Genomic DNA, 15,641 nt, shown 5'->3' on the forward strand with positions numbered 1-15,641 from the left:
CCAGTTTATTGAGATAAAAACAAACACTATGACCAGACACATCATCTCAGCTTCTTTTTTTCCTCAAATAACCGAATACTACAACATATTCAACATGATCATGTATCAGTTACATCATCTATAATGTCTTGATTTCAAGGCAGCTTTATCAGAAATGGTAAACAAAGTGGTTACTCTGAATATTATTGCTCACTGCTGGCACTTTGTGTAAAAGAAAGTGTCCTTCTATCTATGTTCTAAAATCGATGGCGGTGAAATGTAGACTGATATAGCTAATGATTTGCATTATCATGAAACTTAGTAAAAGTCTAGAGTTTTTCCAGTTGCCCAGTAGAGGGCAGTGTAACAAAACTTATCTTTAGCAAAGCTTTGCAATCAACTTCACTGGTGGTAAAGAAGAAACTCTACTACCACATGATCCTCAGACGTTCATCTTACCAGTTTTAGCCACTACTTTAATGTCTGGTAGGTGGACTACACATTATTTTCTGTACTAAACTGTACTAAACATAGATTCATTTAATATCAAACTATTTGTTGTTCATTAAATTGTTCCAACATGGTAAACCTGGTATCCTTAACTACCACTTGATAATTACACATCTTTTGTAAATATCTGAACACCTGTCGTCCATTTCCATTACAGCTTTCAATGACTTAAAGACAGGAATGCATTATATTTCCATTATGATCCTTTCCTGGAGAATTAAAGTTTTAGTTTCAATAAAAACAACTGTCAGACCAATCTAGGAGCCCATCAGTAGGAGTAATTGCTCTTTTGCTCTCTACATGGACAAGTTACCTGCATGCAACCAAAGTTTGCTCAAAACCCAGATCTACAACTGGACAACAAAACACAAACCAGAAAGCTTCTAGTACCAAAATTCTTGCCTCTCGCCTACAGAGTCTAAATATTCACATGTAATCTAGTTATAAAAGTTACTCCCAAACTGATATCCACCAACAATCCCTTGGATTTTCCTTTACATATACCCTTTACATTATGATTTCCACTAACCTTGATAATGTCACTATAATATAATCAAAATAACAATCACAGCTATAACTTTTTGACAAATAAAAATAAACTGATGTATAAAATAATGGATTGCCTCTTTAGTGGCTTAAAACATGCGTTATAGTTACGCACTTGTGCTGGTTAGATGGATAACAGGCGCAAAAACAGTCGTCACATCTGGAAGTACTGAACTCATCAAACCAGAGTGATCAGTAAGGACTTTGGCACATAAGCCCCCTAGTGGCACCTGAAGATTCTTGCATTGCATTCTTGTGAAAGATTCTTTCACAAGAATGCATTGATTGAGGGATCCTTAGTGTACTCTTGCAAATGCTGGCTCTTTTAGAGAGACGTGTCAGTCACGTGATCTGATGGAAGAATGTACACCACAGAGAAACAGTGTGCACACTTTCCCCCTCTTTCAAAAGATACTGATAGAATCTTGTGGGCACAGATTAATTACTGGCAGCATCTACAGTCAGCTGCTTGTACAGCTGTGTAATCTAAGCCCACTAACTGGTGGACATGTGGGTCATTGTGTGGTCCACACTGGTCTCAAACACTGTAATAAACACAAATATATGAAGACAGCGTTAAAGCGTCAGACTTCAGATCAGTAAATAAAACCAGAATACTAACAACATGACACAGTGCTGCTTGAAAAGAAACCGTACACCCTGGTTCAGTTACAGTCAGAATCTTCACAGTCTGGTCCCACACAGTCTGTCTTACAGCTCTGTTTTGCTGGCTCGGTGGACTATCTGGTTGTAGCTGTTCTTTCTTTGGGGTTTGTAGGTGAGAAGCTGGCTGAACATGGTCAGAAGTCTTTCCCAGTAGCAGGAAACATCTTCCATTTGCAGGTGGTTGAGGATGAATTCCTTCCCCCTGTAGAGAGGTTGGGAAGCAGAAAAGTCACGTGATGCTGGGAGAAGGTTATCGCAGCTACTCCTGCTCAATCATGAAGTTCTGATCTCTCACCTTGTAGCCATTTCCTGCGCGATGGCATCGTTCTCTTTAACAAACTGGAGCAGCTCCCTGAGGACACAGAGTGCAGACACATTTATATTTGCAAATTCTTCCTTACTTGGCAAATAGTACTCCTGGGCGTGCATAGAATAGAGATATTTCAAAATAAAACATGAAATAAAATAACAAATAGAGTTTGAGAGCTCACTTTAAAATCCCCATCCAGCCTTCTTGTCAAGCTCTCTGGTTTGCTACAAGCTATTAGTTGTTTCACCAGCTTGTTGGCATTTATCCAAACGCTTTGGCTTGAAATATACAGTCAGCGTATCGCTATATGTTCACGGATGCAATTAAAATGTGTAAATTTGCACATTTACCTATATAACAAATTATTATTGTGTGTCATCAGGTTTAAATTGTCAAAGCTGGTTGTAAATACGTTCCTTTGTTCTATAAAAGGAATATAAAAGGCCTCACATTTTTAAATTGGACAACAGACAGAAGGCTACACACACACTGTATAAAGACTCTTTTTTTCCTCCATCCACGAACACAAGCTGCCATCTTCTTTTCTAAACCAAAGGGACGTCTTAACAAATACATTTAAACAACAAAACTAACGATGCACACACAGACTTCATCCACACGTCTGAGGACTAGAGATGTCACGATACCACTTTTTTATGTCCGATACCGATATCATAAATTTGGATATCTGCCGATATGAATCCGATATAGTGTATTTTTAATCAATAAAACTGTTTTTTTAATATCTTACTGCATTTTGTATAAGTTCATACTGAAGTTTAAAAAAAAACAAAAAAACACACAGCCGCTCTATCACGTGACGCATACTGCTCGACGTGCTAAGGTTATGAGCTGAGTTACGCCGTGTTGCAAGTTTTGTGAGGTGCTTTCGTGATATTTAATGGATCGGATTACATTTTTTTATTTCTCTCCGATATCCGATCCAGTAATTTAGGTCAGTATCAGACCGATACCGATAGTAATATCGGATCAGTCCATCTCTACTGAGGACACAAGCTGACCTACCTGAGATCCGACAGATCCTGCCTGACTGGGATGTAGTGGACCCAGGGCTTGAGCTGAGGGTAAAAGAATTCCTGCCATTCGTCTCCCACGTGAAACACCAAGGAGCCGCACAGGAAGAGATGTTTGAAGCGAAAACTTGCTGCTACACCACGGAAGTTGAACAAATACCTGCAGGAGATTGGAAAGAAGTCATCCGTTAGACTGCATGGCACAACAAAGCTGCTGTACACTCAGCTATAAGACACGTCTTTATAAATGCTACTTTTGGCTGTTCTCATGCCACGAGGGTGTCGCCACAGCACCTGCAGCTCAATCCTTCTGTTTGCAATAAGCAGCCAATCAGAAGGAAGGTGGTTTAAAGAATTGGAGCTAAAAAGCCTTGTTTCAGACAGGTCTGCCTTTCATTTTATCCTCTAAGGCCCAGGATTTCAGGAGGATCATTCTGATTTGTAGATCACACAGAGCTGGGAAAGAGTATAATGGTTCCTCTTTAAATATGAATGAAATACAGGCAAAGTCAAGAGAATGAGCTCACTTGTATTTGCAGTGATCTACCAGGGGAATTTCCTTGGCAGGGGGTCTCCCAAGAGTATCCTAAAACGCAGCAAATACAAAAAAAGTCATTTAAAGTCAGTCTGATGGATTCCACTGTAAAAGTGACTAATATGTCCTATAACAATGAAATGATCGTATATAAGCAGGATCAATTTAAAAAGAATCTTACTGATTTCAGATTATTGCAAAAGTCTGTGAGCTCAGTGTGGTGTGGTGTCAGTGTGATTGACCTTCTCAGACTTCCAGGCTTGGTTCTTTGTATATTCTGCATCTACCAGCTCTGGAGCTTCTCTGGACAGAAGGATGAGAGGGTCGCGCTCAGGGCTGGTTCTACCAAAGAAAGAGCACAGTCCAGAAGACATGATTTAGGGTCCTACAGCTAGCTACACATATGATGTAAATGTATATGAAAAGAAAAAGAATAAAAAGAATTTCCATAGAGAGTTACACAAAGTGAACATCTTCACAACACTGACCTGGAACCTCTGAAAAATCCTTTAGACTCTTTCTTCTTCCATGGCCACTGTGCTGCAGAGCTAAAACACAACACATTATTAGCAGTAGTACTATTAGAAATGTTGTACGTTAAAATCAACATTTTTTATTTAATATAGAAAAGAGTGAAGATATTCTTTTAATAAGGATATGAAAAGGGACCACCTAAATGAATTCAAAGTATGGAGAACAACAGGAACAGCTCATGATCCGAGCCATACCACATCATTGTCAAACACGGTGGGAACATTGTGATGTCATCAGTATGGCTACCAGTGGAACACCAGTGTTCATTGATGGGACTGCTGACAGAAGCAGCAGGATTCCTCCAAATGCTGGAATATTATTATATTTAAGATTATGGTAGTTTGTCCAATTCACTTTGAGCTTCAAAAAATGCAGGACTGTGTATAAAAGTGACCGCAATTTCTAAATTACATTTCTAATTTCTTCAGTGCACATAATTGGACAATGGTCCAAACTGTATGTTCACTAGTCAGCTCCTCCCCTCACTAAAGTGCAAACCTTACTTTTTAAGGTCATCCCTCATCAGATCCCATCTTCCCAGTCCGGTGGGGTAAATGGGCCACACAGCAGGTCCGCCTTCCCAAAATGTCCATGCTGGGTACATGATGTCGTTGTAGTCTGAGGTCTACTTAAAAAACAAACATCCACATTTCAAGAACACTTACTGCACTTAATAATAGTAATAACACATCCATGTGTACCTCAAAAACACTGCCCACATTCTGACCTTACTGAAAGAGAAGACTGGCAGGGTTGGCTGCACCCAGTGGGGGACTTGAGGGTAGTCTCTCACATTTACAACCATCTCTAAGTCAGGCAGCTTGTCAATCACCTCCAGTATGAAGTGCTCCACCCCACTGCACCTGAAAACAGGGAAGTGGCCCACATCATGTCATCGATACAACTACCTGATGTTCAGACAAGTAACAATGACTTGTATCTGATCAGTTTCTAAAAATCACACCAGGTCCTGCTTTACCTAGCAGGGAACATGCAGTTTTGCTCCCTGTACAGCTTGTGTCCAATGATCTGGTAGTGGGTTCCCACTCCTCTCTGAACCGTAGCAGCCATGACATCCTGTGAAATCCCCCCTTTAAAGGTCTGCAAGTCATGCTGTAGGACACTGAGACAGACGGCAAAGTTCATATTATGCTTTAACTTACACAATGGGAATGAAGCAGTAAACATGCATGTGATCAGTATGTCAGATACTATACGTAGATCTGACACTTATTTCATAATAAAGAGGTTTCTAACAGAATGATCTTTTGCCTGGATTCAGTTCATATGCAAGAAAGATAAAGTGCACCAACCTTAGGTGGCAGCTACAGTTGACAGGTTCACATGGAGTGTACCCTTTAACAGTATCCGATATCCTTTCTTTAACTTTCTTCCACTGGTTGCCTGAAACATCACATATAAATGGAGATTTTGCTATTTTGTATCACATTTAATAGAGTCAAAATCATTCAGTAGGTCACAAAAGAGCCCAGCATCTAAAAAGAACTGCAGGCCTCACTTGACTCAGTTAAAGTCAGTGTTCTTGATTCAACGGGAAGAAAGCGAGTGGGCAGAAATGGCTCATTGCTGTAATTGATGGAACCATAAATTCTGCTCTCTACCAAAAGATCCTGAGTGACAATGTCTGGCTGAAGCACACCTATGCAGCAGGACAATGATCCAGTACACACCAGGAAGCAGGAAGTGTTGTTTGCCAGTCTGCCAACAAAGGAAATATTTAGGGAAGAACAGACGTGTTATTTTTAATGTATTGTATCTAACCAGATTCGCAGCTGCCTGTATGCCCTTTTTGTTTTCAGTCCCTTTTACTAATAACAGTTCAGATGTTCATTATTAATTTTAAAAAAATCTACAACACAGATGTGTGTGATATTAAATTTGAAGAAACTTTGAAATATGAGTGGACACCTCGATTGTGCTGTTAAAGTTTGTAGCATATTACAATCTTAGGCTTTATAAGGGCTTTACAAGGGCTTTATAAGGGGCTGAGAGCTTACTTTTGAGCTTCCCTTTGCTTAAGCCAGAGCATTTGCGCAATCCGTTAAGAGTCAACACACGTCGATGGAGTCTAAAGAACAAGGGAAAACCTACACGCGCGGCTGTTTCGCAGTTTGCAAGTCTCTAATTTACATAGAATCAATGTATTTGTGTAGGTTAGGTTTTTTAGAGCAAGCAGACCATACAGGTTAACAGCACTTCAAGTAACTCCTGCACGAAAACACTCTGTCATGTAATGGCTCGACTATAAATTATCGTACTGAATGTGAGTGTGAGAGAAAGAGCAAACTCTTACCCATCATTCATACCAACCTAAAAGTTAGCTGCTGGGCTAGTTAGCTAACACCGGTGAATTGATGGTTGCCTATAGCACCAGAAGTCATCTTAAAGAGCGACGGACAAATAAAAGCTCACTAGTTCTTTTTTTTATAACAAATTCAAAAGGCGTAGGTGTTTAAAAATAGATTACCTGAAGCACCGGCCAAACACGCGTGAAAAACTTGCACTACTATTAAAATCCTCCACAACCAAAACCACTCCATTTCCCCTCTATCCTCCAGCTTTGTCTGACGAGGAGAATCTGCGCCGTTGTTATCTGCGGTCCGCTACTTCTGGCTGGGTTACAGTCATTACGGTAATGCTCGCAGTGAAATTCATTTGTTCGTTACCGTAAAGCTTAAAACACTGAGGGATTGTTGGTCTCAAATCTTCAGTTTAATAGATAGATAGATAGATAGATAGATAGATAGATAGATAGATAGATAGATAGATAGATAGATAGATAGATAGATAGATAGATAGATAGATATTAGAAAGTTATTTACAACATAAGGCATGATTTTCAAACGTACAAACACTGCCACATAGGTAATGACGTTACTGATTTAGTGGTTGATAAAATCACGAGTTTATTTCAAGGGCATGAACAGCATCCTCATGAATTACTATCCGTCAAATGTGCTCAATATAATGAGTTTCTCCATCACAGAGAGAAAAGGAGGAGGAAAGAGACCCTCCTGAGATTTGGGCAGTAAGTGACAGAGAGAGGAAGAGACAGAAGACAGGTGGAGAGGGAGAGCTATCAAAAGAGGGCAATAAAAAGAAGCAGGGGGTCCAGTGAAATATTAGACAGAGTATTTCAGATTTGCTGGAGATATAATAGAGATCAAATCTGTGGATGAATTGCAGATCTCATTCATAGCCAATTTCTTCAAGTTTGGTCTTGAGAGGATCTTGGATTTTTATTTTTTATTTTTTTGCAAACACATCCACACCTGAACAAAAATGCAACACATGTGGCTCTCTCTTCTAACTGGCCTCTGCCTTAACCTGGTTTTCCTTTGCAGTGCCGAGGAAGGTCTAGAGTTCCCCAATTTTGACGGGAAAGACAGGGTGATGGACATCAATGAGCGCAACTACAAAAAGGCTCTGAAGAGATATGACCTGCTGTGCCTGTTCTACCACGAACCTCTGCCGGCCAACAAGGGTCTTCAGAAGAGGTTCCAGATGACAGAGCTGGTGCTGGAGGTGAGAAACTGGTTGAGGTTGGGTATGTGTCACAGACTGCAGGGCAAGTGGCTCGGTGATGATATTCATTGTGTGTTATAAAATGGAGTTAACTGTGAAAGGAAAGTGAGAAATGTGGAAGTATAATGATGTAATCTACTTTTTTATAGAGTTTTTTTTTCACATTTTGATAAGCATTAAACAGAAAGGCTAACTCATGTGGTTCAGGCGTTAATGCTCCATAAAGAATTCTTTCTGATGATGAATTATAACATAAAGTGCCTTCTCTGCTTGAAAAATTAGATTTGGGAGAAGCAGTTATTAGGATTGCTGATTCGTTTTGTGTTTATTGACCAGTTGATCAACAGTTGCTTTGTGGTAAAAAATCACATTTCCAGAAGCCTTAGCAGTACTTAGCATTCTAACATACTAAACATATTGCCTATGAGGATGATGGTATTCGTATTTAGGCCAAAGACCAATATAGAGCCTCACACATTAGCTCTGTAGCTTTAGACCACATTGGATAGGCAAAAAAATATATCCCAAGGTGAATGTTAATCCCTGTTAACCCTATTCCTGACTCTAAGGGGGTCACTAGCGATCTGCTGGATGTTACTATCATGAAGCTTCATAAACAATGAACTGGTTTTGAAAACTCTTTGCAAAATTCATTGCTCCTGAGTTTTTCAGGTTTGCAAATACCTGGAAGCTATGGGAAATGTATCACCACTGATCAAAGAAGACATGAGGAAATGAGAGATGGATCTGTTGTGGCATACCGGATGCTGAGCTATAGCTCAAATCCCTGCAGATTACATTCTGCCATGCAAAGTAATCACTGATACTTTCCGTTCTAGGAGAAATCAGACAGCGACTGCCCCATGTTTCCTCTGTCTTCTTGAAGTATAGACTCTCTCCTTAGACTGGATCTATGTTTTACCTGTGCACACTCTTAACTGGCAAGCAGTCCTTTTAATCCCATTTTGTGCTCTCCGCTGTGGTTTACATATATCCAGGGATTGTTTCTAGGTCATTTTGTTAATTATAGCTTGTTCCCAATTCTCTTTACTACCTTCCTTTGAACTAGAAATCAGAAGATTTGCTCTCACACTCCTTTCCTTCTCATCTTGGAGGCATTTTTTATTTGTTAGTATTCACCTTTGGCAACATTTTCAGTTTCACATTTCTGTCATGTTTCGTGCACTCTTGGAAAGCAGAAATACACAAAGTAAACCCCCTCCTCAGTGGTTTTCTAAATCTGTTATCCTTCCTCAACAACTGCAAGCTGAAAGGCAAGCAGTCCTGACTCACAGCTTCCTCCTAACAAGAAAACTCCACAGGGGGCTCTCAGTACACAGACATCTTGGTAATGAAAAGATGTATTGACGAAGACGGCTGCAGCTGTGGATGTCGGCTCAAGTACACAGCATAGAAGTCAGAGCTAAATCAAAGCAATGAGGGTGTTCACACCAGTGTTTCTTATCTCAAGGTTTACTTACCAGGTGGTTTTAGTCCACACATGTCCACACTGTACAGTTTTATTTAAAAGTCAAATAAAAAGTCACCAACTATTATTTAATTTACCAGCTATGCTCTTGCGTCTTGCTCCCAGTTGCCAACACTGGTGTTTTACTGCACCTATTTCAGTGTCGAAGCCCCTAAACTGACCAAAAGCCTCCCACCAAGAGGAAGTACTTTCTGGCTACTTGGACAACAATATCCTGAAGGTCACTATGAAACTTGACCCAGATTTGTACTTAATATTGACCTAAACCATAATCTTTTCCTAACCTAAATAACAAGGTTTAAATCTCAATCTGCTGCTGTTAGTATGGCTGAGGGTGTCACATGTGTTTGTTTGTATATGCATAACTCCTTACCAATCACGATGGTGACCTCTGTGATTTTAGAAAAGAGACAACATTTAGAACACGATGAAGAGATTTCAGAACATGAGGTATTTTGCCATTACTGGATAGGACAGTGCAGAAAGTAGACAGGAAGCTGGAGAGAAAGTGAGGGGGATGACATACAGGAAACCGTCTGGGACAGACGCGTAGGCCGGGGTTTGACGAGCTGCTCAACCAGGTGAGCTATAACAGCACTCTCAAGTCAGAATGTGGCAGGTGAGTTTGAAGATGAGGATGAGACAATCAGCTTCAAAACAATGGTCCATCCTGTATGACTGCCAACTTGTTGCAACAAGGCCCGACACAAAGAGTGAACATTAAATCTCATTTTTAACGTTTCATCCTAGATGCCATTCAGAAAATCATCCTGATTAGGTGATGTTCCTGATCTAGGTTTTTTTTTAAGTGTGTTTTATAGAGTATTTTAATAGAGTCACAATACTGAATGAGTTGTTGTTCTTGAACACAGCTTACAGCTCAAGTCCTGGAGAACAAAGACATCGGTTTTGGAATGGTGGACTCCCAGAAGGATGTCAAAGTGGCCAAGAAACTGGGTATGTACTGCATCTGTGTTGCTCTTGGCTTATCCACTCCTATGGGTTTCTTATACCATTTTACTAGTAATGTATTGTTTTGAAAGTGTTGGATCTGTTGTCTAAATAGGACTGGAGGAGGTGGGCAGCTTGTACGTGTTCAAGGACGACCGTGTGATTGAGTTTGACGGGGAGCTCTCAGCAGACACTCTGGTGGAGTTCCTGTTGGATGTGAGTAGTAAAATCTGATGCTTTTCAGACGGCAGTTACATTACCCACAAAAACAATCAGTCTTAGCCTCGTTAATTAGTTGAATCCCTAACATATCACAACTGCAACATCAATAAGCTCTTCAACAACACACACATTTTAGTAACCGTCATCTGTACCTCATATAAAAAAATGCACTGTAAACTAAGTTATCAGAAAAGTTAAGGCAGCGACACAACTGCTACAGGTCCCTTTTGATTAGAGTTAAATCTCATATACTTTTGATGATCTAACTGATTTTTCATTCACATTTCCCACAGGCTAAGATAAATTACCATAATATTAAAAGTAATGAGTTAATATAAAACTCCCTTTTACTCAATATTGTTGGAGTTCTTTTTGTAAACATAAGAAGGTTCTGCCTTACTTTTGTTGTGCAAAAGTTTAGTGGAGACAGATTAAAGTTTGCAGAACTCACTAAGAAGCCTGTGCCATCTACTCAGGCTAAGCAATAGCTTAACAAGCCCCTTCACTCATGGCATCACAGCTTCTATCTATCTAATATGGATCAAATATCTATTACGCACAATTAGGTCGACGCACTAATAATTTTGCCAAATAATAGCATCTTAGTCAAATCTATAAGCTCTGGAATCCTAGAGCTTTTTCTTCTAATATCATAGCATCCACTCAGTAAGCTGTATTATTAAAAGACAAGTGCGAGCTAGAGCTGACTAATAGATTTCCTTTGGTTTTTGCTTTTACTGCTCTTCCTGCAGGTTTTTTTTTTACTCTCTTTATTACTGCATGTGCAATATTCTCTACATTAATTCAGTCCTATTGACTATCAGCACATGCACACATTCACATTTAAACAATGCAACTGACGACAGAGAAATGTTACCTTTAAGAGGTGATTACTACCTCAAAATAGTGCAATTTGTTAAAAAACAAGAACTCCAATTTAAAAATATGAAAACTATTTTTAATTAATTTGAGCATTTCGGTTTACACGGCATATTGCACAAGATATGTATTTTAAAAGAACAGTGAATAGGGCCTTAATTGGGCCCCTGCTTCCTGATACATTTACTTCATTTTTATCTAAACTACACACTTTAAAGTTTTTAGGACTGCATCATGCACAAGTTCAGCATTATTGCTTTGCATTGATTATTGACTGACATGTATATACCTTCCAAGGTAGGTTTAGCGCAACAGTTACTTTTAGGTAACAGTACCCTGTATTTCAACTCTGTTAGGTGGATTATATTACCATGGCATGAGCCAAGCTAGCTGTTTGCTATCTTCAGTGCTAATGCTAAGCTAATCAAAGCGGCATGTAATTATGAGTCCACATTAAACAAAAGTGCATGAGACTGGAACTGATCCAACTATACCAAACTGATTAAGTTACCTAAGTAATGACTAACATGTTTTCCTTCTGTGTTATACTGCTCCTTAGGTGTTGGAGGACCCAGTAGAGATGATCAATAATGCCATGGAGGTGCGAGCCTTTGAGAGGATGGAGGAAGACATCCGCCTCATTGGTTATTTCAAAGGAGAAGATTCATGTTAGTTTAGCATCAAACTTATATGTCAATATAATAATAACAACAATAATAATAATGGATTGTATTTATATAGCACTTTTCGAGACCCTGGAAGCGCTTTACAATTCTACTATTCATTCACTCTCTCTTTCAGTGTACCATAAAGTTGTTTTATTGTGCTTCAGACATGTTAATGGACTATAGAGGTTGATGGAGATATATTTCGTATAGCCTTACTGGCTGCTAAATGAAAACCTGATTCTAGACTTTGCTAGTCTCACTCAGTCTCATGACAGCCTTTAAATAGCTTCTGGCTCCTCGTCTAATAGGTCAAACTGCAATTATAGTTCTTCTCACAAAAAAAGGAGAAAAAGTGAGGCAGGGAAGATACTATCTGGCCAATACGACGCTGGCACAAATTTTCATTATGAAGCCTATTTCTGTCCAGATATAGGTCGGTCCCTGGCGGTGACCTTGTTGGGAAGAGAACTAGGATCGTGTTACAAGTTTATAAAACTGTATTAAGGGAAAGTTGGTTACTGGGATGAAGATACCAGAATCTGATGAGAAATTGAATGAAGAAGCCTTTCACTTCTTGCCTTTCTCATCACACCATCACTATAGAATGTCACTGCTGAACTTCAGCTTTTGTTCTTGTCAATCTCTCTCAAATTTATTTCCAGCTCTCATTTTTGTTTTTGTTTTTTAGATTTCAAGGCTTTCCAGGAAGCCTCAGAGCGGTTTCAGCCTTACATCAAGTTTTTTGCTACATTTGATAAATCTGTAAGTCTTAACAGAAAATATACTACACTGTACTTTGTTTTACAGTAACATGCACCATAATTACTTAAAACACACTAACCATAATAAATTAGAATATTGACTTAATTAAATGCAACTTAATTTCGGTGTGTAAATAACAAGTAGCTTGTTAGCTTACTTTTGCAAAAAGCTAGCATGGCTATATTCAAATGCATCAAAGTCTAGCTGCTAGCAGCTCTGAAATTCACTATTTAGCGCGCTACATAGCATGTCACCTGTTGTTTAAAGTATGTAAATTAATGTTAGTGTTTGTTTTTTGTTAAATCTGATCTCTTAGGCTAGCTGTTTCCAATCTTTATCTTCACATCGCTCCTCAAATATACGTTTCCGAAAAAGACTGGAGATAGCTAATTTAGTTGAAACTCTTGATTAATGAGCTTCACTTCAAACATTAAAAAAAAAACATGAAAACCACCCCTAAAACATTGAAGTGACATCTTGGCATTTAACTTTTTTTTTAAGGTAGCCAAACATCTTTCCCTAAAGATGAATGAAGTTAATTTCTATGAGCCATTCATGGAGGAGCCGGCCATCGTGCCTGGAAGACCTCTATCCGAGATAGACATTGTTGAATATGTAACCCAGCACAGAAGGTTAATGTTATTTTTTTTTTCAAGTTTTATTAAAAAAACTTAAAATTTCAAGCATTTCTTTGTGTGAGATTTAATACAAATGTGCTTCTTACAGAGCTACTTTGAGGAAGCTCCGGGCTGAGAATATGTTTGAGACATGGGTGATTGTTTGGTCTTATTAGAGCAGATGAAAGCAGAAATTACATAGTATACAAGCACTTTCTTTAAATGTATTGAAGCCAACGTTGAATTCAAGCTACTAATTACTCTAAATCTTTAAATTCTTCCCATCTGTAGGAAGATGATATGGATGGAATACATATTGTTGCCTTTGCTGAGGAAGAAGATCCAGGTGTGCAGCTGTAATTCAGAGCTTTTTATTGTTTAACATTACACTTATTTTTCTTGATTAGAAACTGGAGTTGAGTTCAGATAACTTTGTTGTCTCTTCCTTAGATGGCTATGAGTTCCTAGAAATCCTGAAAGATGTGGCCAGAGACAATACCAACAACCCAGAGCTGAGTATTGTCTGGATCGACCCTGATGACTTCCCTCTGGTTCAGTCTTCCTGTTTAACCAAATAGTTTTTAAAATGATCCCTTATAAACAATTTCTACACAGGAAAATTCTACCATTGTTTAAATGCAGAAAATGTCTGAAGTTAGCTTGGTTTATCTTGTCCTGACAGTTGACCACTTATTGGGAAAAAACCTTTAAGTTGGACCTGTTTAGACCTCAGATTGGTGTGGTCAATGTGACAGATGTAAGTAAAATATCAAACTCTAAGAAAACACCAAAATAAAGACTTTAAAGACATTAAATGTTGTGGTTCTCTGTTTTCCAGGCAGATAGTGTCTGGCTGGACATGTCCAATGATGAGGACCTGCCCACTGCAGAGGAGCTGGAGGACTGGATAGAGGATGTCCTGTCAGGGAGGGTGAACACGGAGGACGACGATGAGTCCGCTGATGAGCCCGAAAACCCTGACAGCTACATCACGGAAGACAGCGATGAAATTCATGACCTTGATGAAGGAGATAATGACGATAACTACAACTGACCCTCAAAGCTTTATATCCGTGCAGATCAGACCTGAACTAGCTTGGAACATCAGAATATGAGATTGTAGACGAATTCAGATGTCTCTCTTTTTTCCTAATGACTTTAAAAATGCTAAATTAAACAAATTCTAAAACATAGATGGTGTAGATGTTAGATGTTTTTGACTATGGTTGTAAAACCAAAGTAACAAATTAAGAGATGCTAAGACATCCCATGAAGCTGACAGGAATTATTCAGTACATTTTTGTGTGTTTCTGACTCATGACACGTAGTGATTTGACCCGCATTTTTAAAATACAACAACAACAAAAAATTATTTTTAGCAACTTTAAGGTTTACGTGACCAAGATAGCAATGGCAACTTCTGAGTGTATGCATGTCTGTGAAAATAAATGTCAACCATTAAAGCTCAAACTGTTTCTTGTGACTCAATGTGTTAATATTATTTTATAAATATAAGATTTGCCTCAAACATGCAAACACATGCATATCCTTCAAAGTTGTGTCCTCTACCAGAGGCCTGGGAGCTTGAGGGTCCTGGTTTGGTCCAGCTGGTTAGCCATCATTAGTTTGTCTGTATCTGGAAGTCTCACAGGACGCAGTCATTCTTAACCACCCTAGGGGGCGTCTCCCATTTTTACAGATGTTTCTGTATACTATGCTAACCACTTGGTTGCCTGTTAGCATCTTCCACCCTTCTGTATCCTGTCTGAACTGGATCTTCACACAATGTGCACCTGGGTCTTGGTGTAGTAAACCCCAGCCTCTATCAATCTTGTGCTTAGAACTTGTTCCTGTGCTGACATGATTATTGCCTCTGTGCTGTTTTTCAGTCCCACTTTGTCCAGACATTGGTACACTTTTTGATATCAGCCATTTCTTCTCTCTGCTGGTGGTTTATGTCCTGCAAGGGCCCATCCTTCCATGACGCTTCTTCTCCTTGCTTCTCTTCTTTTTTGGCTTTCTGTTGCCTGATGTATTCACTAAGCCCATGACCAGCTGTGACCATCTTCCTGATGTACTCATGGATCTTTGTGTGGTTCTGACACTTCTTCCTTCTGCTTAGCCTACAGTCTTAGAATGTTGGACTTGGGATGAAACCCTTCATGCGTGTCCTGTCCTGATGTCAGTGGCTTCTATTTCCTCCTTTGGGCTAGTTATTATCCCAGCAGGGCATAAGTGTTAATTGCCTGGATCTTGTTCTTCCCATTCAGCTGACTTCACTTACTCTCTGAAGGCATATGCATATATATATATATATATATATATATATATATATATATATATATATATATATATATACACACATACATACATACATACATACATACATACAT

At 39.0% G+C, this 15,641-nt stretch overlaps 2 protein-coding genes across 2 annotated transcripts; one reads left to right on the forward strand and one right to left on the reverse strand.

Moving 5' to 3' along the window:
* Window positions 1-4: 4 nt before the first annotated feature.
* poglut1 (protein O-glucosyltransferase 1) lies at window positions 5-6,736 on the reverse strand. Its single transcript, XM_085264812.1, has 11 exons — window positions 6,603-6,736; window positions 5,428-5,518; window positions 5,094-5,237; window positions 4,842-4,977; window positions 4,618-4,739; window positions 4,069-4,128; window positions 3,823-3,922; window positions 3,573-3,631; window positions 3,038-3,205; window positions 1,997-2,053; window positions 5-1,903 (listed from the first exon to the last, which is right to left on the reverse strand). Exons 1-11 carry the CDS (start codon window positions 6,673-6,675, stop codon window positions 1,747-1,749), a joined length of 1,167 nt encoding a protein of 388 aa, XP_085120938.1. The 5' UTR covers window positions 6,676-6,736; the 3' UTR covers window positions 5-1,746.
* A 404-nt stretch (window positions 6,737-7,140) lies between these two features.
* Window positions 7,141-14,718, forward strand: LOC146547664 (calsequestrin-2-like). Its single transcript, XM_085264811.1, has 11 exons — window positions 7,141-7,660; window positions 10,022-10,106; window positions 10,216-10,316; window positions 11,761-11,869; window positions 12,558-12,631; window positions 13,133-13,263; window positions 13,358-13,403; window positions 13,540-13,594; window positions 13,699-13,799; window positions 13,931-14,005; window positions 14,087-14,718. Exons 1-11 carry the CDS (start codon window positions 7,418-7,420, stop codon window positions 14,300-14,302), a joined length of 1,236 nt encoding a protein of 411 aa, XP_085120937.1. The 5' UTR covers window positions 7,141-7,417; the 3' UTR covers window positions 14,303-14,718.
* Window positions 14,719-15,641: the final 923 nt, after the last annotated feature.

This window comes from Mchenga conophoros, linkage group LG23, assembly GCF_057382185.1.
Source record: "Mchenga conophoros isolate Kocher_MC1m ecotype Shallow Benthic linkage group LG23, M_conophoros_male_GT1.1, whole genome shotgun sequence".
Lineage (NCBI taxonomy): Eukaryota > Metazoa > Chordata > Actinopteri > Cichliformes > Cichlidae > Mchenga > Mchenga conophoros.

Excerpts from the sequence above, each read along its gene's own strand:
- poglut1 (XM_085264812.1), bottom strand. The coding sequence starts at position 6,675 with ATGGAGTGGTTTTGGTTGTGGAGGATTTTAATAGTAGTGCAAGTTTTT. Across the intron at positions 3,923-4,068 it reads GGATTTTTCAGAGGTTCCAG|AACCAGCCCTGAGCGCGACC; the intron begins GTCAGTGTTGTG and ends TTTCTTTGGTAG. Across the intron at positions 3,632-3,822 it reads AAGCCTGGAAGTCTGAGAAG|GATACTCTTGGGAGACCCCC; the intron begins GTCAATCACACT and ends GCTGCGTTTTAG.
- LOC146547664 (XM_085264811.1), top strand. The coding sequence starts at position 7,418 with ATGCAACACATGTGGCTCTCTCTTCTAACTGGCCTCTGCCTTAACCTG. Across the intron at positions 12,632-13,132 it reads TTGCTACATTTGATAAATCT|GTAGCCAAACATCTTTCCCT; the intron begins GTAAGTCTTAAC and ends TTTTTTTTTAAG. Across the intron at positions 13,404-13,539 it reads AGAATATGTTTGAGACATGG|GAAGATGATATGGATGGAAT; the intron begins GTGATTGTTTGG and ends TCCCATCTGTAG.